Source organism: Ammospiza caudacuta, chromosome 6, assembly GCF_027887145.1.
Source record: "Ammospiza caudacuta isolate bAmmCau1 chromosome 6, bAmmCau1.pri, whole genome shotgun sequence".
Taxonomy (NCBI): domain Eukaryota; kingdom Metazoa; phylum Chordata; class Aves; order Passeriformes; family Passerellidae; genus Ammospiza; species Ammospiza caudacuta.
In genome coordinates, this window is record NC_080598.1 from 50,780,598 (window position 1) to 50,804,336 (window position 23,739).

Consider the following 23,739-nt stretch of genomic DNA (forward strand, 5'->3'; position numbering starts at 1 on the left):
CCAAGGTTGTGGATTTGATCCCTCGATGAGCCATTCACTTAAGAGTTGCACTTGATGATCCTTGTGGGTCCCTTCCAACTTAAAATATTCTATGATTCTACTCCCAGGCTAAAAGTGGTTTACTCTTTCCTTAAACCTCACCTATCTCACCAATGTTCACTTTTATTGAAACAATGTCTGTAATGTGTTTGTGGTGCAGGAAAACAGTAGAAATAGAGATGGCTTTCATTGCTTTCTCCCCACTATGGCACTTCATTTATGTATCAAGCCAGTATGGACTGCGGGAGAGAGAGCAGGAAATGTCTTTGGTAGCACATACCTGCAACTAAATGCAACGTGTGAGGAGCTTAAGAGCCAGTCTAGGGGTCAAAGACTTCAGGTTAGCTCTTGATCCAGAAGTAAAGATTGGAACATACTTAGGTGCCTTTCCCTTTTTGGGAAAAAATCCATGAGGAAACTCTGTCCCTCTCCAAAAGGAGTGTAACAGATGCCAGAGCCATTTAAGTTAAAGGAGGGAGAACAACAGCTTTTCATTTACAGTCCTGTAGGTAAGGGATTTTGCTACATGGAAATGGGGGGCTTTTCTCACATCAGTAGCTCTGTGTTGCTGCCATAATCCAGATGCAGCCAGATGCTGAACTCTGTTTCAGTACTATCAATACAGAGCAGCCTCCTTGGCATTGGTCTGGATTTCCATCTGGGTGGCCAGACCAGGTCATGGAATGAACTACTGGTATTGCAGTAGTTGCTGTGCTTAAGTGTTCCTCCTTGAGCTCATTAGGGAAGTGCTGTGGATCACACCAGAATAGGGAGTTTAGCAAAAATTAAAATACTTGGCAAAGTGGATAGCCTCTGTATAAATTTTATTTCTGAAGAAATCCAGAGGAAGAAGAGAGTTAAAACCAAGTTCCTATATTTTGAATATTGAATTCCTAGTTTTCTTTTTTTAAAAATTTTTTAAACTCCTTTTTATTTGAATGTATATTGCTCCACATTCTCCATGCAGTAGAAAAGTGTGTTTTAAAGTTATGATGAAGGATTGAAACAGACCATTCTAAATGACCTCTGACTCAAATATTTATGCTCCTACACTTAGATTTGAGCTAATGTTACTTTTTCAAAATCCTTTGTGATATGGAACCTCCCCCCCAGCCCAAAGCAGGCAGTGGCCCTTGCTGGGGCTTTGAACTGGAGCAGCAGTGAAGTAAAACACAAATGAACAGAAGACAATTGTTAAGTATATTCAAAATCCCTGAATGGGGATGTGTGAGACTTTCCAAAAGGTTTGCAAATAATAGCAACTCTGTTCTCCTCTCTAGCAATACTTACTGTTCTCTCATCCCTGAGATTAACAATGGAATTATTAATTATTCAAGCTTGGATTGATTCAGAATTTTTCTGGGTATTTTTGTGTTTGGCTGGTCGATGGTCGATGTTGCTATTCAGGACAGCTGATAGTCCTTAAGAATCTACTTGTTTATTCATACATTGTTTGAAAGATGGAAACATAACATTTGAGAGCTGCTATTTACTAGAACAGTGCGGATTTAAACTTTTAAAAACAAAATAGCTTTTATAAATAATGGGAAGGAGAAAGTAAATGAAAAAACTTTCATACAAAATAAAACTAAAAAATAAAAAAAGTGCACAAGAACATCAAGTGAATTGCACATGTTGCAGTAAAAAAAAAAGTACAGTAACCTGGTCATGAAATATTCCTAGAACATTTCACATAAAGTCATCATCTCTGAAGGAGTCTAACTATCACACTCAGTGAAACAAGCCACTTTACCTTGCACTAGAATTACTGATCTGCCTACAAAGCCTGGCTTGCCTGGGTTTTGGAGTATTTTTCTTTTCACAGTAAATGTAAATAGATGCATTAAAGGCACATTGAATTTGTGCAGATTCAGTACTGTGCACAAAATAGTATGTCAGTGACTGGAGTGGAGAGGTAGCAGGCTCCATTTCAGTGCAAATAAATGTAAACTGAGTGTGTGAAGGCTTGCTTTAAAGATAAAGCGGAAAGGACTTAATAACATTGTAATTACCAGACTCCCCCTCTAACTGACAGACTCTTCTCACCTCAGTTTCTGTGCACAGCATGCACTTATCCTTCCCACAGGTGTTATGCTCCCATCAGACCAGTGCTCTCTGGCTCAGTGACTCCTGCTCAGGACAGATCTTTGACAGCAATCAGGACATGGGTCTCCCAATAGAAACTAAGGTCTCTTGGTTGAAAGAAGAAATGGGCTTTCCATATCTATCCCGTTCAAACCCAGTTTCAGCTTCTCCAAGGACATAAAAAGAAATTGCTACTTGCCAGACTTTTGTGGATACAAAAATGTTGGCTATGGGGAAAATTCCCAGTTTGGGATACTTATGAAATCCCACTTCTGGAGTTATACAAGTACTTGGTGATTGTGAGCCCTTCTACCTGCCAGGGTCTTCAGGGCTGTCACTGCTCACCAAACTCTGAAGTGGTTTCCACCAAGCTCTGTCTGTATCCATCACCCTCTACAACTCTGCTTTTTTATACTTACACTATTTCAACGACTTCTGATTTATATCGATGTAAGACCCAGACCTTTGTTGCACAGACCCAGAAAGTGAGAGATGCATGAACTCCACAGTGATTTCCTATTTCTCCAGGTACTGCTTACCAATACAGGGCCTTCACTGGCAGAACTGATACAGCAATTTCTAGTTCCTTTTCTCTCTACCCAATGTATTTCTAACCAATTCCCTGTTCACCCTGCAGGAGACAAGGGAGTAGATCTTAAACTGGCAGTAAAGGAAATTACTGGATGAAATTTCACCAGTGGAGGAATCTCACCTAACTTTCCAAAGCTTTATAAGAGCAGTGTTCAATGTGAATTGAAACTCTCTTGGTTTTTCAATTTTTGCATTTTTAGAGGGGACAGCAATGGACAGAGTAAGCAATCCTGTAACCAATGCTTCTACTGCTCACATCCTGTCCCACAAGTGATGACATGTCATGCAAAGTCATCGCAGTCTGTGTGCCCAGACAGATTGTATTACTTGTATTTGTGCAACACACTTTAGTCCTGTGTTAAGGTATAAAACTCCACACAAATAAAACTCAGTGCAATGTATTTTCCCTACTTAGAGTTCTGTCATATCCCGTGGACGGTATGCAGACCCACAAACAAAACCAGATCTGTAAGGTCTCTGGTGGGGACTCCAAGCAGGCCATGGTGCACAGCTCCTCTGTCACCTAAGGTAAGGAGTGTGCTTTTAGCATAAGATCTGCAAAGATGTAGTTCCAAATTTAGTTTCTTCCATTCTTTCTTAGGTGCCTAGTGAAGAATAAAGCACTCATCAAAGCAGTTCACCAAGTCACACCTGTCAAGGGATCTGTAGTCTCTGCCAGTAACTGTTCATGGGCTCCTTGGCCTCCCCAGCTGTGAGGGAATGTGACTTGTTAAAAACTTCAATAAAAGAATTTCACGGACAATTATAGTGGTTCAGCAGATAGATGGTGACTTGTTAAGCTGCCATAAATCAGTTGTGGATCTGAGCTGTAAATAGGTGACCTAATTTTCAAAGAAGCCGAGATAATAACTTTCATCAGTGTCAAAGGAAGCTAAAAGATCCTTCAAACTTCCAAAGTCAGAAAATTCAGGGCTAAATTCTGAGATTTTTTATTCTGCCTCAGTAATATTTGATATGTATATGATTCCCCTGGCTTAAGTGGACAACACCTGGTGCAAGCAACTTGCCATTGTTTAGGCATCTGAACAAGGATTTGGAAAGCTAATTCTGGGTATTCATTTCATAAATTTTGCAGTTTGAATTCCATAATTTTCAAATAATTTCTCTTACTTTCAGTCATGGTATTGTTACAGCCACAGAAGTCCAAGGAGGTTGGAGACCTGGGTTTTACAGAGATAAGATCTGGGGGAGGAAGAGAATAAGTTGGTTCAGCAGTGTTGCGTCTCTCCTTCTCATCACTCTCTGTTCCTGTTCCTCTAGGGCTTTGTTCTGTTCTGACACTGGCTTCATGAAAGCATAAACCTACTGTTTACAGTGCAGCTACTTCTAATTTACACCAAAAAAACCTGAAAGAGCTAAGGGTTGCTTTCAAATCCCTAGTCTAGGAAATTCTCTCAAGCAAAATTTCACTTACTTCCTATTGCAAATATAATACAGAATGAACTGTGTTCACTATGTGCAAATATAATTCTTCCATCCTCCTTAAATAAACCTTTCCTTGACTTTTAAAGGATTCAGCATTTCTGGATTTTAGTCTATTAAAGAGTTCTGAGATTTGAAGGTTCATAAATCAAGTACTTAATAAGAAAGGTAAAAAAAAAGAAGTAAAGGTGTTAGCAAGGTGGTGTCAAAATATCAGAGAATTAGCAACCAACACACTTAGCAAAAATCCAAACAATAGAATAGAAACTACAATAAAAATCTCAGTCAGTGAAGGCAATGTGATTGCTTTCCCAAACACGTTGATTCTTGACAAGTTCTGAATTGTGACAACGGCAAGGATGCTAAACTTCACCACAGCTTCAGGACACTTTTGAGTTCCTCATTGATACTTGCTTCAGCACTACTCATTTGTCAGTATTGGCTTTCATTCCTTCTTCTTTGCAGACTAAGGTCTGAGGTGAATTGTATGTGTTTTCTCTTGAAAAACCTAACAGCAGTCTCCTATGTTAGCTGTCTCCTCGTTTTCTTCTCACTCCTGCTTCAAAAGCGCATTTCTCTTAGATTAGTCACAGGAGGGTGCTCGACCAAGCCAGCAGCAATTCCTCCCTGCTGTGCACCTGTGCCACAGTGGTGAGGCTGGGTGCCATGCTGGGAAGCTGCTGCACCTGCAGTGTGCTGGGGTCACTGCGAGTAGTCGTGCTGTAGATAGCGGATCAGTCTGTCTGGGAGGGGCAGCGTGTCCAGGAGTTTAATGCGGTTCCTTCCAACCAGGCTCCGGACCTTGATACGGCAAAGGTGGGAAAGAGGTCGTGGGGGTTCTGAAAGACAGCGGGTCAGAAACGTGAGCAGAACAGGTTTTAACTTGAGGGACTTGAGCTCAGCTTGGGCAGGGGCGTGTCAGGAGGAAAATGGGAGAAGGAAGAATGAAAAAAGGGTTTTTTCTGTAATGAAGGGATAATATGTCTGGTGGCAGAACATGTGTACTGAGGCATGACATGGGGAAGAGTGTGGGCCTGGAGGATGGGGTGCTGTACCCATCTCAGCCATAGCAATGGGCTTTCTAGGAGGATTTAAAAAAGCTACTTCAAAGTGTATAGCCTTCCCAATGAAAATAAATGCAATAGGTACCAAATTTTGCTTGGTGCCAAAAAACTGATTCTGAAAATACTTATGAAAGACTTTTTCCTGAGGGAAAGGATATTAGGAGAGTGGAATATTAATAGAGTCTTTAAAGGCCATTGGTGCCTGCTAGGCTGCTGTGGAGATGGCTGTGCTGCCCACCTGTCCTGATCTGACTGGACCCCAGCTACATCCAGATGGGCCTTTCTGCACTGCTGTGCTCATTCCCAGTGGGTCAGATCGATGGCTGGTGTGCATTTCACACCACAGGGCCAGTGACACGCCAGAAATTTCTGACACTCATACCTGGTCAGTCACAGAAGGGAAATCCTTTCAAAGATTTCAAGTTTATGGGATGAATACTAAGAGGAGATGGTGACCGAGGTTTTGAATCCAACAGTGGGACTATTTGTGCTGGATTCTCTTCTGGGAGACCATACCTGCTTTTTCTTTAATGACAGCCCAGTCCTCATAGCTGTCAATATGTTCCTTGAGCCGGGAACAGAGCTGCACATTTCCCACATAATCCAGAAGAACATCGATGATCGGCCCAGCCCAGCGACTTATCTCTGGAGTAGACACCATTTCACAAAACTTCAAGGAAAAACAGATGGACTGCCATCAGTGGGACATAAATGCATTTGTGGAAACAGCAATTGCAATAGCCCTGATAGCTTTGATGGTACCCTCCTCCTACCAGCTGTGAGGGCAATCACCAGTTTCCCTTCAGAAAACTTCAGCTAAAGCCTGTTCTTTTCCACCTGAGGGCAGAACCCTGTCTTTGCAAACACAGGATGACACAAATCCCTGGCAAAGTCCTAGCTCTGGAGCATGCAATAATACTGAATTGTATGCAAGTCCTAAGATCCTACTTCCACAGAAATGCAAGGGCAGAGGAACTTTGCCCCTAGCTAGTCAGGGGCTGCTGGAAGGTCCATGCAATCTAGGGCCCTGTGACATAGCATGCTGGGTCCTTTCCCCTCTTGGGCGGGGCTCTGGGGGGTAAAATGGAATCCTGGGGAAAGAGGGAGATTCAGAGGAATGCAGCACCTCCTGCTTCCTGTGAACCTGCTAGTATCTGCAGCTTTGGGGGACCAAACATCTTATGAGAAACAAATGTGGAGAAATCTCTGCACAGATGAATCCCTGGCCATTTTACTCATTCATGTGAGAACTATCCTGGGGTAGTTCACACCACAGGGCCAGTGACATGCCTAATAGACGGTGCCTTCCTTACTCAGTCCTGGATCATGCCAATTTTCTATTGTCTCCAGTGTAAGGTGAAGAGTACTGAAATTCATTGCATGGAGAGTTTCTTAAGGAAATACTGGAGAATGGATTTAAGAGCCTGACTTTAAGCAATCTCATTTTAAAAAAATCTGCCCACTTTAATCTAAATATGTATATTATACCAGTCAGTTTCATCTGTCTCTCTTAAGGCTCTGCATATGGTGAAGATATCTGTGGACATAATCTGCATGCAAGCAGTCAGGAAGTTTAACATGAATTAAATCATGCTGTGTGCATAAGAACTCAGGCACAGGGCTGAACCCTATTGAATGCTGGTGGCTGAAGCACCATCCATCAACTTAGTCACTCAGCCTGTCTGCAAACACCTTCAAAGCCCACACCAAACAGGAAAGAAAATGCACCGGCTTAAAGCTCTCTCAGTTTAAATTCCTTTAACTAGATGAAATTTGGTTTTTCATGCATAAGTCCTAACTCAAAGCCATTAAACTCTTGTGTGGATACTCTTATTCAGAAGTAAATATCTATTAGCTCACCTAGTAAAATAGAGCTGCAGAAAATAAGGTTATTTTGTTCAAGGTGAGAGCGTTCACAGAGGTGTTCACTACTCTTCTGACTCTTATTTTTCACCAAACATCACCATGTAAAGTTTCCCAGGACAACTAGAGACAGTAGTGTCAGAAGGATGGCAGTGGACAGCCCACAGTTCCCAACCTGGGCTGCTTATAGGGAGTGCAGTTTTGTATGTCTGGCTGTCACTGCAGTGTTTGTGTCACTGCCATGCAGTTACCGTGTGAGACACAGACCGGGCACCTGCACAACACCTCCTTGCAGTGACTGCTTTAGGAGAGTGGAAATGAAGATACATGTAGGGCCATAAAACACTGGATCTTACTTGCTCTCTTCTTGTCTCCACCAGACACCCTGCCTGCCTTTTTCTCTGTTCGCAAGCTCGGCTTACAAAAACATCTTGTGGAATGAGCACGTTTCAAAACACACTGCAGGAAAATGAGCGTGGCAAAATAAAGACAAATAATGCAAAACTGCAGCACCAGGCAGCGGGATTGCTCGGAGCAGGCGGCTCTGGGGCTGCGCTCTCGGCAGACACCCGAATGCCCTCTCGTGGCTGTGCGATACTGCCGCCGTGCCCTCCTTCCCGGGATCAGCAACCATTCATTCTTCTGTGCTCACTTTCCCCAGGACACGTTCATTTAGTAGCGTCACTTATGATTTATATTTGTGCATTTTCCAAACCCAGTTACAGTACTTCATGGCCTTTATAAAGACTAATAATTAAGATTTACTATCCTTACATAATCTTACACAAGAAAATAGAAGAACATCCTTTGTATGGAGAAAGCTGTAGTTTCATAAGATCCTCCACATTTCAGAATATAAATCATATCATAACTACATATCATGAAGCTACCACAGAAGCCTCACTTTTATTAGCCAAAATCCTAGCAGTAAAAGCAAATAAAAAACAATATTAGAGGGAAGGGATTACTTTTTTTTTCTGTGTACATATCTCCTCACTGCTTTCTCTCTAGACACATAAATTTTTATACAATTTTTTCTATCTCTGCCTCATATGATGTGACCTTTGAGGCAATGACTCTTTGTGAGTGACCTAATATTTTCTTAGGCAATAATTTCAGGTGAGATCCAGAAGGAACTGGTTTTGAGTGGCTAGGGTACCATAGAGGGCTACAAGTAGACAAACTCTGTCTACTTGTCTTGGAATTCCATCTCTCTGTTCACTCAGTGTCCTACAATATCACAGATCAAGAACTAGAGATGATGTATTTTATAAATTTTCTTTGACAAAAAATATCGTATACTAGAGGAATTTTGTTGTGACAAAAGACTCTTGAGGGTAAAGCCCTCTTTAGGAGAAGCGAATATTGTGATGGACTCCTAATTCTCTCTATAAGATTTTCTTTTTGTTGTTTTTTTCTCCCAGACATGTTATCTGAGAGTAAAGTCTTTTGGAAGACGGGACTGATAAAAAGGTCAAGATTTTCTAGGACCATTTAATGTTTTCCTTTATTCTTTCCACCATAAAAGAACATACATTGGTAACAATACCTTTGGGATTCTGCTGAATCCCTCAAAGCTGCACTTACACTAGATAGAAGCTGATTGATTTCATCCTCAATTTTGTGCAAAATAGAAAAGTTGCTATGTTGAGATTGCATTTTTGTGTAGCATGTTGAAAGACAGGAAATTTTGAGTGTAGTATTAGGTTTTGAGATACATTGGAAGGAAAGGAGATATGGAAATCAGAAAAAAAGTATAATATTAAATTCTGCAAAGCCCCTTAAGGGATTGAGAGTCCCATTCCAGACCAATGGAAGATAAGTCCAGCTGCATTTTAGAAAGGACTGCAAAGATACATGTACAAAATGTAGATATCTAAAGCCTGTGGCTTTAGAAGAAGTGGCTTTGAAAAGATGAAATCATGGACCTAAATCTCTTAATCTCTTGTGAAATCTTCAAATATAACTCAGTCACATAGCTAATGTAATAATTTATGCTCTCTCTCTGTGACTGCTTTTCCAGTAGACTCAGAAATTGCAGTTGTTCACATTCACTGGTTTACCCTCACAGAGTGAAGCACTAGACTGTTTTCATGTAACCAGTAGCTAACATTCTGTATCAGACAAAACAAATCCTACAGGGCAAGTTAAAAAAGAAGGTTTCTACCTCCCATATGCTATCATCCATATGTTTGTGAAGAAAATATGCCTCACTTTTGGCACCTCAGGTCCAGAGGAAAAGAGCATTGTAGAACTGTCGGTAAGACTGTCAGGATGGCTACAATTCACCGTAAATTCAAGCTATGGCCACAGTGGCTGTTCCCTATCTTCCTGCAGTCACTGGACACAAACTTGGAATGTTTGCTGGCTCATATTGAGCCTTTCTTTCTGTAAATAAAGTAGGTATTGTGGCATTTTCTCTCACAAAAAGTTTGGAAGAAAAAATACACTAATGTTGTCAGAACCCACTGGTAGGAGATGTCCTTAGAAGTCCTGCAGGTAGACTGGGCAGTGCTTACCTGTACTACAGCTGGCTCCCTGGTCACCTGAGGATCATTCAGTCTTTCCCTTCTGTAATTTAATGCAGGGTGTGGGCCATTTCCGTACTGACACTCAAAACAGGAACCTGCATCACAGCCCAGATCCAGGAGGTACTTCAGCACAGAAAGGTACTTCATTGAAAACATGATGGTAGCTGGAAAGGTGGTGGGATGACTTGATATATAGGCATCAATGTTCGCCCCATGGTCGAGAAGCAGTTTCATGGTCTTCAGGCAGCCGTGGCGGATGGAGATGAGTAATGGGTTAATGAGGTCAACATTGGGGTTGGCTCCAGCTTGCAGCAGCAGCTCTGTGGCGTAGATGTTGTTGTTAAAAACAGCAAAATAGAGCGGGGTGGTGCGTCTGTCCTCGTAGAGGCAGGAGCGTTCATCAGAGAGGGCGGTGTTGACCTCGTAGCCAGCTTCAATCAGCTCCTCCAGGATGTCGTCGTTGTTGCGCTCGGCCGCCAAGTGCAGGGGGCTGATGCCGCTGCGCTTGACACGGGTGCGGCTGGTCACAGGGATCAGCATGGACACAATCCTGCCAGGAGGAGACTCAGTGAGCAGCAGTGAGCTCCAGGGCATCTACAAGCCTGCAGCAAGCTTTATTCATAGCTTCATGATTGTACCCCCAGGGCAGAGCCTGCTAACTCAGGCACAGGAACAACTCATAGAAGCCAGACTGCAAACCTCAAACCTGTCAGCAACTCCCTGTGCACCAACCTTGCCAAAAATATGAGTTGTTTGACCTTCCCCTTTCATGGAGGAACACATTTTTTTGAGATTATCACCCAGTTTCTGTGATGTAATGGCAGCTACAGGGGCAGTTACAATGGAAGAGATGACATGCTGGCACTCACCCACCCTGTTGTAACTTCTCTTAGGTTCCACAGCCCAAATGGCAGACAACCAGCCAGGAGCTACCAGATATTCTGCACCTTCATCACCATGCTGTGGGTAGCACTGGAGGAAAAGGTGCACAATCTCCAGCCTGAGGTGCCAGCAGAGAGAATGCATCTCCCCTTCTCAGGTTTTTCTTTACTGCTCAGCAGAGAAGGGTGCCAACACAAAGTGCTGGCAGGTCTTGTGGATCACAGCCACAGTAACCAGACAGGCTTGACACCAGACAGGAGGTGAAACCCCATGTCTGGAGGACTGAGCTAGGATAAACTACAGATTTGGTTCCCAGGCCTTCCCTATTAGATTTTACAGTTCAGTTATTACCCTGCATTGGTACTTATCCTTTAGGCCTTCACAGTGCAGCTTTTGGCTATGGCAAGTTCATGGGGCTATCAATGTCCATCCCAGACCACAGGGAGCCAAAAAGACAATTAGTAAAAGGGAGAAAAAGAAGTAAAAATATTTTCCAGTCTGGTTTCCATGTTTCAGCTGAGGGAGAAAACATGTGTAGCCAAGTCCTAAACCCCAGTAATGAGGGATTGCTGTTGGAAAGTGTGATGTGGCCCTAAACACACCAACATAAATCAAGCTGCTCTAATATTTAATACGAATTTCAAATATATGATGCACAGGAGCCCTGCAGTCACAAACCCATGATCATTTTTATGTCTGCACAGGTGTCAATGGAGCTGCATGACCAACCCTATGGATTAAACCTTCATTTCCTGCTTATAAAGCTGGGTAATATAGCCAAGGTCCTAGGCTGATTCTGTAGAAATAGACAAGTTGCCTCAAGGAAACTTACTTTTAGAAAGACCCTAGGGATCATCCAACCTGAGTCTGCCTGCTGTGTCAGGAGTTGCCCACACTCCCTTTGTAATACCTGTGTAGAGGGGGATATCTTAAATAGGAACTTGTGTGAGCTGGGAAGCCAAGCTCACCTTCTCCACCTCCTTTCCTCCCATGCAGACTACTCTACCTAGCAGTCATCAGTGCTGGTGACAGACAAACATGCAAAGCTCACTTTCCTAGCATGTAGTGTGTCTCCTTTAAAATGCTGAATATCTTCAGCTTGACTGCAATAGCTGGTCCCAACACTGGGCCCTCAAACATATATTTACATAATGAGCTAAGCCAGTAAAACCTTTGTCTGTGATGATCTTGTGATCCTGTGAAACACTGAGCCTCCAATGCTCCCAGGAGCTGAAATAAGGGTTGAAGATGTAATTTTACAGGATTATGTTCCTATTTACGTGATGTACTGTTGATGTCTCCAAGTTACTTCTACATCTCATTTTTAAACAAAAAGGCTTTTAAATTATGTAAATATCTTGGGAAATTAAGCACTTATTTTTTTTCTGCAAGCAGTCACACTAATTTTCCAGCACTGTGACACTTGCCAGGGAGCTGGAGGTTTGGGTGCTGGTGAGCTGGCAACTTCCCACCCTCAGCAAATGTTCTGCAAGAGCCTAATAACAAAAAGGGCACAGAGCACTGTGAGGACACTACGCCAAGTACCAGCATTACTCATCCCATGATCAAATGTTTTGAAGATTTAAGGGTCTGTTTTGTTCTTTCCCTCCAGCATATGTGCTTCAGCCAGCTCTTCACATCTGAGTTAAAGAGGCACTGGATCATTTCTGTCTGCAAGGGGAACCTCACTGCACGGGTGCCACACTGAGGCTCTGCATCCAAATGCTGCAGTGTCCTAGAGCTCAGTACAGTCCCTGCAGCCCACATTTATTTTGGTGTGACAAGCAGGAAGCATCAAATTGTTGCCAGTTTAATTGTATAGCTTGAACCTGCGTCTCTTTCTCACCCTCCAAAGTGGGTCAGTTCAGTAATATGGTGCCTCTGGAACATTTCCTGTTTCTCTAGAGGGACAATGCAACTCAAGTGAAGGCAGCCAAGGCCAGAGAAGTCAGACCACATCCATGTCTGTCACAGGGATGAGCTTCATGTACAGTTTTGAAATAGTGCCAAGATTTCCCTAATCCCTGACACCTGCTTCTGTGTTTTCTATTTGTTAGAGGTTATATGGAGGAGGAGGCAGAGCATCCTTAGTGAGACCATGCCAAGAGTTTACTGACTTGTATTTACTTAATAAATCTGCCCACGCTTCATGAAGTCTTCCCTTTTCAACTCCTCAGTTCTAAGGGGGAAAGAGTTAAATGACTGCTTGCAGCTTATGAGATGACCCTTATGAATTTCAGGTCAATATTGACAAGGTGTCATTTAAAATAAACAAACACCAAGCAACAAGAGTTGACAGTTGAGCCCTGGGACCACATTCTTAGCTTTTTGATGGTAGGGAGCCTTCGTGCTCTGGCAAAAAGTTGAAGTGTGGAATTCCTGCAGAATTACGTACTAAATCTGCAGGAATACAGAGGTCACCATGAAGGGTGTTATTTTACTGAATACCAGAGGAATTAAGAATGATCAGCCAAACAGGCTAAAGTTTTGTCATTTAGATAAATATTTATAAGAGAATATATTTTTCTTTTGTCTTTCTTTTCTACTTAGTTTGCAACAGTTATGCACAAAATTTGTGCTCAGTCTTTTACAAGTGAACGACTGCAGAGTTTGAACTAAATTCTGGTTTGAACTAAATTAATTTATGCTGCTGGTTGTTGGGAATAATTGATATGAGCCCTGAATCAGGCCCTTCCTTCCATAACCCAGGGTGAACTCAAGTTGTGGAGTTTCCATGTAAATTTTTCAGGTCAGAGTGTGAGACTGCTGAGGGGAGGGAAAGAGAGCTGGCCCATACTCTATATAATTCAGATCAACTTACTGTACTTTCAGATAAACTTTTTAGAAAGTGAAAAACTGAAGCTGAGTTCTGACTCTCACACATGAAAATGACTATAAGTCAAACCCTGGAGAAAATTTTAAATCATGCATGTGTTAGTCAGTGCAGTGTATTCATGTACATGGATGTAAGTGTATTAACCTGTTACATAAGTTGACACTGAGCTGCCCTCTAGAATACACAGCTTGCACAAGGAACCAGGCCTACTCCAACCAATATTAATATCCTCAGGTCTATCAAAGTGGTTTGAGAAGCTTAATTGGCATTGCAAAACAAATCTAAATTCTAGATTGAAAAGCATTTTGGGAAGGTGTAGTGTTGTAGAAATATTTTGGTAGAAACTGTGATAGTCAGAAGATCCTCTACAGTCACCAAAGGGATCTGTTACTGCAGTAAAAACTTAGCTGTGGGTCACTTACTCTTCCAGCAATGAGGGATTAAAAGCAGGAACTAAAACTTGCTCTAGGATCAGAAGTAAATGCTTTGGAGTTCAGGCTCAGAAGCAGGCTACAATGTCCCAAGTTAATTGATATTCTTTATCATAGGATATAGCTTATTGCTTTCCTAGAAAAATCTCTGTTTCAGAGGACTGGTAGTTCTACCTGATTTCTGCTATTTTTTCCACCAGTTACTTGTCTCCCTGTTTAAAAAATATGCTCAGCTCTGTCCCAAACACATTTAATTTCAGAAAGAAAGCAGTGGGTCTTTTTATGAATTTGTCTGTTACAAATAAGAGTTATTTGATCATTCACTAATAAAATATATTTTCCAGACCAAGAGAAATTCTTGTCCTTCTTTTCTGAAGCCTTTACAATTTCCTGAAAGTTTCTGAAAGGAAGGATATCTGAACTGGACACCATATTCTAGTGACAATCTCACTAATGCCCTAGAGATTCACTTAACCACTTCCTGCTGTCAGCAACTGAATTATTGTTATTAAAACCTGAACACACCAGAGAAGAATCCAGCATCTTCTGCTTCTGCAGAAGAATCACAATGGGCCTATGTAGGAAAATTATTGCAAACCATGCTGCAAATGCTATTAAGGACTAACACTCCCCACCAATATTTTTTCTATTATATTTTAGGAATATCTTGAGGACTTCAGTATAATCCACTTCCAAGATACATGATATTATTTAGCTGTACTAGATGATGTCTGAGTAAAATTAAAGGAGTCTTTCACCCCACATTCACCCCATCCCATCTCAACCTCCAAACACACTCTCCAGCCTGGGCTCTGCAAGCAGAAAGCCCACTTCTCAGCTGGTACCTGCCTTGCTCACATTGCTCAGAATTGGTTCTGGGACATTCCATTCTCCTTTTTATAAGGACTTTGGATTCCTGTCTAAAAGATGAAACCACGAAATGAACTAAAACTTACTCGCAAATCCCTTTTTTGGCTGCTATGTGAAGAGGTAACAGGCCATCCTTATTGGCTTTGTTGGCATCTGCTCCTTGGGACAAAAGAAACTCCACAATGGGCACATGTCCATTTTTGCAGGCTTCATAAAGAGCAGAGGCGTTATCACTGGCTTGTGTGTTTATATCAGCACCTAGGAAAGAAGAAACCCTTTTAGCACCAAAAGGTTAAAGTGAGATGGGAGGAACATACTTTGAATGAACACTTCTATTTCCATAACACTGGAGCTATGAAATGAGCTGGATGGGGATGTGAACACGATCATATCACAGGTGGCACAGTCATATCAGTTATATACCTTTTTATCATAGATTTACATTGGTTTGTAATATGAGGGGAATTTTATGAGGAACAGTTTATCATGGATGGCAACTATTAGGTCCCAGTCATAAATCCAGACTCCATTCAGCTCAAAGATTAAAAAAAAAATAAATTGGGCTGTTCTTTATATGGCATGGCCTTTTCTTCAAACACAGCAATTCCATTAATATTCATATGTTTACACTATGTATATATACTATTCCTGAGCAGGAGTTTGGATTAGATTATCTCAATAGGTGCTCTCCAAAATTCTATGGATATCTATTTATGCTGCATATTTATTTATATTTATCATTTATACTCTATATAGTCACACTGTAAGTATTACACAGATTTATGGTATTTATACTTCTTTTTAATTTTATTATGTATCCAGGCTACAATAATACTCTATAAAATAACATCTGCACGGTGCTGATCAACAATTCTAAGATTTTATTTGGGAGTGCCTTAATCAATGAATATTGTATTTCAAAACTCAGCACCTAGGCCATATCTCTTCACCTCATGAGGGCTTCAAATGGTAAGTTTTAGTACAAAAAAAGAGAAATATTACCAACAAACTACTAGACTATTTGGTAATTTCTTTCTTGAGCTCTGATGTGTACTTTGCTTAATAAATAACATGCAAGTATAAACCAAGACAATACTTTTTTGCCATAAACAATATGGAATTTTGCTTTTTCTGCTGTAGATATTTAAGGCCCTTAGGCCTGGATTTTGCCTGTCATATACTGTACCATGGTGTTTTCAGGAAGGCTGCTCTATGTGAATCCTAAATGGGAATGACAGTTCACTGGAGTTTTGCTTCTAAACTCCAAAAAGGAAACTGATCAGTCTTCTGTTTGATCATGAAAACTCCCTGCCAATGACAACATTTCCCTGGGCTCTCACCCTAAGCTGAAGCATCTGTGTTGTGTTTGGCCCTTTGAAGATGTTGTAGCTGGAAACAACAGGAGAATGACAGTAACAAAACATAACACAGGACTTCGTTCCTAATGAGAAATAAACCCTTTTTATGATGAAAATTGTTCATCATAAACAATGAATGATATCATTCCTGGGATGCTCAGAAGAGATTTTCAGGGCTTGAAGAGCTTGAAAAAAAGTTTCATGGGATTTTTTCTTGAGTATTTTTCTCAAAATTGAACTTTAAGGAAATCTTAATATCTATCTAATTTGAAACACAAATCACATTCTGGCTTAGTTTCTTAAGTCATAGGCATCATGATTGACTAACTGGTCATACAAAACTCTCTGACAAGACTAGCTGGGCAGCAGAACACATTTTTGGTTTCCCAACTCTCATATCCTTCTTAATCATACTAATTTTTTCAAAACATTTTCTTATCTACATTACTGGTAAACTCTTGTTTTGCAAGTGTGGGACCCAAGTTTTACCTACATTGAAGAAAATATGCCTCAGAATAGTAGTGAAGTGTATTGTGCTTATTGTAAAGCTGTTTCACACGACTGGAGCAGTAAAAGATTTAGTGTAAATTAGATTCAAATTCACTCTGTTTATATATTTGAACATTTACACATGGGGAGAGTGAGTCTCCTTCTATTTGATATAAACCCATAAACTCTACAGCAGTACTTTATCAATTTTCAGAGTATACATTATGAGGACAGCTAACCTTGCCCATCACTGCACATGTTCGTGAGGAGATGGGGTTGGCTGAAGTTCAACGTCTGCCATCTATTACCACCTGCAGCTGCCTTTTATGACTGACTGGATTTTGGGCTACATGTGTGCAGCAGTATGGGTTTAGAAGGCTTTTAGGAAATGCAGTCAGACAGCACCATATGACTTCTCAAAGTAGGTGACCGTGAATGAATGCTGAAAAAGCACATGTGTCTAGACCACGCTCTGTGAAGACCCTACCCAGTTCCACCATCAGGAGCAGAAGGCTCTTAGGCCCTCTGCAGGCTAGGCCTGGCCTCCAGAGACAGAAAAACTGAGCCAGGGAGAATTACTGGGAAACTCTGAATTATTAAGAATTAAATGAATAGATGTGTGTAAGCTGTACTCACCACATCTTGCAAGGTATCTCAAAGCTTCCAACTGCCCACTCTCAGCTGCCACAAATAAGGAAGTGATCCCATAGGCGTTTGCTGACTCAATCTTGGCACCCCCTTTCACAAGGATGTCCATGATCTCCAGGTCGTTTCGGGAGACGGCCTCATGGAGCGCGGTCCATCCCCGATTGCAGCGATGGTTGGTATCTGCATTGTACTGCACCAGCAGTCTTGCAGCCTCTGCATTCTTGCGCTCACAAGCTGGTTTAGACAAAAGGGAAGACACTAGAACAGGCTTTTGAAAATATTCTGGGTGTTGTGTGTCTGTTTCATGCAGCCCCAGGCATGATCATACAAGTAGGCCGTAGTAAGACTAAAGATCCATTTAGGTCTGCATGAAAGCAAAGGCTGCTGCCAAGTGGCATTGTCTGAGGCTCAGAAAGTATGTGACACTGAAGCCAGTCTTCAGCTGGACCTGGCTAAGGGTCCTGTGCAGGGCTTGTGTCAAGTCTGGTACTGGGGGAATCTGGCCCAGCACCTTTGTACCAACAAGAAACCACAGTGACACAGTGAGGTGATAAGGTGCTAGAAGTGATTTATGAAGAACAAATATGTTAGAGAAATCACATGACCTGAACACTTTCTTTCCAAATTCTGTGCAAACTGACTCTATCTTACTGCCATGGACTGCAGATAAAGCTCTATGTAGACAAGAAAATATAAAAAGTTCAAACCAACAGTTGTGTGAGTCAGTATCTGCCTCACTGAATTGTTTATAATTTTATGAGTCTCCTATAGCACACAGCCTGGCCTGACCTCCACAGTATATGAATCACGGCATGTCTACAGTTACTGTGTGTGGAATCCTCCCCACGTGGCCCATCTCTTGTACATCTAACAGCTATTTAGGTCCTACTGTTCAGCACAGCATACATAGCCCTTCACTGGCTAGCTTGCTGTAAGTTTGGGAGATTGCTGTGCTTAGGGCCCCACTGAGAATGTCCCTCACTCTCAACACCCCATCACAGCCTGCAGGACAGCTGCTATTTCTGTCTACATGACAAGATGAGATAAAAGGCCATGGCATGGCAGGTCAGGCACAGTAGATAGAGGACTACCACAGGGAAGCAGAAAACAAGAGCTCATCCCTGACTTTCAGCACCTCATCACAAGAGATCCTGCAGCTGTGCCTTGGTGGTGCCAGCAGAGCTCGGCACCCCTGTGAGAGCAGCTCCTCACCTTTGTAGAGCGGCGTTTCTCTGGCCTTGTTGGAGATGTCGGGCTCAGCCCCAGCCTGCAGCAGGGTGAGCAGGCAGTCCAGGTTGCCCCGGCTGGTGGCCAGGTACAGAGCTGTCTCCTCATTGAGGGTGCGCTGGTCGATGGTGCCTGGGTACGCTGGGGAGGAATGGGGAGCCCAGAGTCACTGTGGCATGTAGGGCAGAGGATCTGCAGCACCACCACCCTTCCAAATCCTTGAGAGTTTCAGTTTTTACTGTTTATTCATTTCCATAAGCAGTGTGTTATACTAATATTAGGAATATATAAGAATATAATATATATATATTCCTTATATATATATATATGTTAAAAAATCCTAATATATATAATATATATAAATCCTAATATATATAATATATATATTCCTAATATATAGGAATATACTAATGTATATAGTACAATATATACATTATACATATATATATACTAATATATATATATAATGTACATTAATATACTGTTACTATAACTCAGGTTGAGTATCGAAACATGTCTTCAGTTTAAATTAAAATGTCCAGCTTTGGCCACTAGTGATGCAGAAAGTTGTTGAGCAACTGTTCTTCACCTGAAGTTTGAAAACAAACTACAGCAATTAACTTCAAGCACCAGCAAAGAGATGCTGGGTTGGATCTCCCCCCAGGGGAAAAGGGGGTTATTTCTGCCAGCTTGCAGCAGCCAAGCAGCTCATAACAGGAGAGAGCTCAGCTTCAAGGCTGCATGAGAAATGCAGGGCTTGGCAGAATCTATGTCACATCACTTTCTCCCAAATATCTAACTTTTAGAGGCTTCAGTCTGGAAACCTACTTTCCAAGAGAAGATTAAATTAGTATACAGGCAGGGAGATTGGAAAGAATCTTCATATACAGCCCCAGGATAGGACTGAAATACTGCTAATTTGGCCTTTTAGTTTATTCATGTTCTTCTTCTCTCTTTTGTAATTAGTTAGTTTTAACTTCACTGACCTTTTTGCAACAGGCTCAGGCAGCCCACTTGGCCATAGTATGCAGCTTCATGGAGGGGTATCCAGCCATCCTTGTTAGGTACAGAAAGGTTTTTTCCTGATTTCATCATGTTGAATACTGCTTTTTCATCTCCATCCCTGATTGCTGCCACTACAGGGTCAATTTCTCTTTAAAACAAGATTAAAACTTGGTTATTCCTTCCTTCATTACTGAGAAGCTTTCTGCAGAAACATCACTGTTTTATTTGCCCAAAAGCGTGAACCCCTGCAGTCTATAAAGCATGTATTTATACAGTGAGACACCATAGGGCCTGTAAAGGTAAAATTTGTCTTCTCTAATTTTGTTACTGTCAGCAGATCAGAAGAATCACTGTCTGGAGGTGCTGATCACTCTCCTCAGAATGTAAGGGAACTAAGTAGCTGTAACAAATGTCTGACACAAATACTTATACTTTAGGTGTCAGAAGTTGAGGAAGACTGGCTCTGACATTGCTCTATACACTGTGGAGTGTCCATGACTGTGATAATTGCATCACCACACTGTCCCATGTGGCATGGTGCTTCCATATGAGATCTTTCAAATAAGATCAGCTTTGAGGAGAATTACCTCTGCTCATCCTTGAAGAAATATTTAGATTTGATTTGTGGGTGGCTTTAACAGAAATTATCAATAAATCTTACTCTTGTATTTTTAAGATACTTCTTATTTCTTCACACAGTCCTGTTTTCAGAATTTAGCCAGTCCACTTATGGAGTAGGGAGAGCTTTGGTTAGAGCATGTGAACACTGGGGTGTTGGTCTTGGCTCTCCTTTCTCCATCCAGGGAGGATTGAAAAATTGAAAAAATTCCACCTACCCAGCTCTCTCTGCCAAGCATGCATTCCACACACTCCAGGCAGCAACCCATTTCTCTGAGCTCTCTGAGGGTTTGCAGAGCAGGACTGACCTGGGCACACCAATCCTACTGCAGAGCAACAGTGACAGCTCCTGTGAGTCTCCCCACACAGCAGGAGCCCCAACACTGCCTGACAGCCACTTTTCCCCAAGTCAGCAGCACCTGAACAGGACCTGCCACCCTCCTTCCACCCTTCTGAGGCTGCTGGTATGGCAGAGGGAGGGAGCTGGGGGCTGTACCCTGCAGCCAAGGCAGCAGGACCCTTGCCCGTGGTGGGCAGCAGCTCTGTGCATGCTGGTGGGCTGTGCCTTTCAGTGTTGGGCTCCAGCTGAGCTGTGCTGGAACAATGCAGCCACAGCTTTGTTATTGTGAGGTACTAAATGACTAAGATTCAGCACGAAGGAAGGAAGCACTTTACCAGTTCTAATGGGGCCTTGCAAAAGATGAACGTGGGCTGTAGTTTCAGAGACAGAAAACAAGAAGTTGCAGAAAGCACTGAAGCATTTGTGGTTTGAACTAGCTCTACAGAGAAAATCTTGCAGTCCTGAAGACAGAGTGATGCAGGAGAGAGGTGCATGTCTCAGTCTATTACCACTACCAGGGCAGGAATACAGCATGTGGTGGAGGTCACGCAGGCTAGTGATGATGGGAACAACCAGAAACTCCAGTTATGACAAGAGGAAAGTCTAAAATACCACAACAGAGTGAGATCTGAGCCAGAAAATATGGGCAGGTCAGCACAGGAGTCCTCACAAAGCAGTATACTGGTGCAACCTTTGCACCTTGTTGGAGTTACAGGACCAGCACTGAACTCCATTGCCTTGGAGGGGCTGGACAGACCAACAGTTTGAAACTCACACAGGCCTCACTAATTTCAGTTTTCCCAAAGGCACACAATCTATGCTATAAACACTGATATTAGCATTGAAAGAAGTCACCAAGCTGGTATTCTGAGGGTAAATTCAGGGCCAGGAGTGGAACAGGTGATCTCAACACTTATGCCAGAGAATGGGAAAAGACACCATTTCCCAGGTGAAATAGTACTTGGTGCCACTTGCTCCTTCTCTATAGCTGGAAGCAGTGATTTCAAGACAGTAGGGTCACAAAAATAGCAACACTGGAATGAGGAGAGATATGGGACACAAGGCCAGGCATTTTGCCTGAGAAGATAACAGCTAGAACAGGCAGCTGCTGTCCTGGTCACAGCCCTCCTGGGAGGAATCATCTGACCTTCTGAGATCTGCTGGCTGGATGTCCCAGGGACATGGCTGTATCTCCATACTGCTTAGGGTACCCTGGGGACTAAACCGTAATTGTGTACACACAATGGAATTTTATACAGGTGTTTGAGCATTTCGTTGAAGTCTGCTGACAGCAACTATTGGCATTTTTGGCTGGGAGAGGAGGCGGAGGTGGGGGATCTTCATCTTTCAACACCTCTGGCACAAGGCTGCTGAAACCATCTGTTGTTCTGTACAAATGCTCAAGTTACACATATAGGGCTGTGACCTCAGGATTTGGGCACATGATATAATTACTGGTGCTTAATGAATTACTGCATGCCAGGTGGGCCATGGCAGGGGTCTGCACATGGGCCGGCTCGCAGCAAATGCAAGGTAAATCACATTATCTGAGACCTCAGGGAAAGCAGGAGGTACCTTGGATCTGTGCTGGGGCTAAAAATGTGTGAAGAATCAGTTACTATTCTGCTTAAGCCCTCAGATGTTGAATGAAGCAAACTTCTGTCGGGTTCCTTGACCTTAAATGATTCCTGAGTAAGATGAGGGGGTTTGCTGGACCAGGCTACGGATGCTTTAGCCAAGAAAATTCCAGATCAGAACAGAAGGTTTAATGAATCTCCATGTGAAATCCTTGTTTTCTGCCTGACTTATAGTTGGCTGTTAAAAAAACCCACCACATTCTGCTGCCTGGATTTCATCAGCTATAAAAAATACAAGGATTAAAACTATGGAGGAAGTTTGAAGATACGAGCAAATCTTAACCTTACAGGCAACTCAAAAGAATTACTGCATTTCAAAGACCAGTAGGTGAGATAATAAATACCCCTGCAGATGAGATGCGTGGTGAGGTCAATACTGAGTGTTGAAGAAGAGGTTCAGTGGAGCATGGAAAGGCTCAAGAAGCTCCTTCTTTTCCTGACAGCCTGGAGAGATGCAGGCAGGATGAAGGAACACCACTTCCACAGGTGAACCCAAATAGAATCCCTGCCTAGATCTGAGACTAAGGCTACAAAAATGCCAATCATGCCATCATGCTCTCCTAGGACTTCCCAGCTATATTTTTGCTCTACCTGGCAGCAGAGGAGGGCTAGTTTATCAACCTTCTTGTACATTGAACTCTGTGCAGCTACCTGGTGGAGAAGAACAGCCTGCCCTCAAGTCTTCTACTGCATAAAAAAGGCATGCAAGGAATGCAGAGCACCTAGTGAGAGGATGTGATTTCAGTATGGCCAAGGGAGGCTGGCAGGTGACAGGGATAAGGCAGGCTTCATGTTGTAGCAGGAAGATGTTTTCACAAGGTCAGGGAGTGCAATGCCAGTGAAGGGCCAGGATCAGTCTGAATCAGCCAGGATGCAGGGGAAGGTGGGGGAGATTGTAGAGCTGGGTGAGAGTTGAAAGGCAGAAGAGTGGTGGAAGGGTAGTCCCTGCATCCAGGGAGGGACTTGTAAGATGGATTAAACAAATTTTTTATTGGATAGATAGAAAAGGTGGGGAGTTGCTTTTCTGCAGGACACAGGGAAGTGCTGCCTGTAACACATTGCCCTTGTCACCTGATATCTAAGGGCATGTATCTGTTCTGCACTGCAGAGAGCTGTAATAAACCTGTCATGGTCCACACATTTCTACTACACACAGGCACTGGGACAGAGCTTGGGCCAATGTCTGCTTTTCTCATCCATGACTGTGTTCAACTAAGCTTATTTGCAGCGTCTGCCAACAGCAAAACATGGCCAGGAGGATCAGTCAGCCAAGGCAGTTTCCTCCTTGGACAAGTAAGCCCTCCTCTGTATGGCTGGACAGCACAGGTATGGCTGGGAACAGGTATGGCATCTTGGGAGCATTTATAAAATACTTTTGCCCATTGCTGAGCCCTGAACTTAATACCAGTGCAGTTACTATCAGCACCTGCCTGCCTCATCTATCTTGATGATAACTGAGCCAGCCTATGTAAATTAACCACAGCGCAGTCATCCGTTCCCTGTTGTCCTTGTCATTGCAGACCTTCTGACTGACCCAGAGTCCCCAGGACATGAGCACTGGGGGGATGAGGAGATGAAGAGGGAGAAGAGAACAAGGGATATTTGAAGTGGGTCACTTGCAAGAGCACAGGCACGGCCTGGGGCAGCGGGGAGGTTGGAAGGAAGAACAGGAGTGCAGCGAGGGTGAGGTGCAGGTGTCACTGAGACCTCCTCCAGACGAACACCACATTTCCCCCCACCAGGCACCATCACCACCCAGAAGACATGTCTCAGGGAGAGAGT

General features: G+C 42.7%; 1 protein-coding gene across 2 annotated transcripts in view; it reads right to left on the bottom strand.

The window, feature by feature from the left end:
• Positions 1 to 912: 912 nt before the first annotated feature.
• ASB2 (ankyrin repeat and SOCS box containing 2) overlaps positions 913 to 23,739 on the bottom strand; it is a 31,540-nt gene continuing 8,713 nt past the window's right edge. For both annotated transcript variants that reach the window (XM_058806711.1, XM_058806710.1), the window contains 7 exons: positions 19,344 to 19,510; positions 18,343 to 18,498; positions 17,119 to 17,364; positions 14,722 to 14,893; positions 9,605 to 10,166; positions 5,739 to 5,892; positions 913 to 4,997 (listed from right to left, as the gene is read on the bottom strand). In XM_058806711.1, coding sequence (XP_058662694.1) covers positions 4,861 to 4,997; positions 5,739 to 5,892; positions 9,605 to 10,166; positions 14,722 to 14,893; positions 17,119 to 17,364; positions 18,343 to 18,498; positions 19,344 to 19,510 — 1,594 coding nt within the window. In that variant the 3' untranslated portion in view covers positions 913 to 4,860. The remainder of the gene's footprint in view (positions 4,998 to 5,738; positions 5,893 to 9,604; positions 10,167 to 14,721; positions 14,894 to 17,118; positions 17,365 to 18,342; positions 18,499 to 19,343; positions 19,511 to 23,739) is intronic.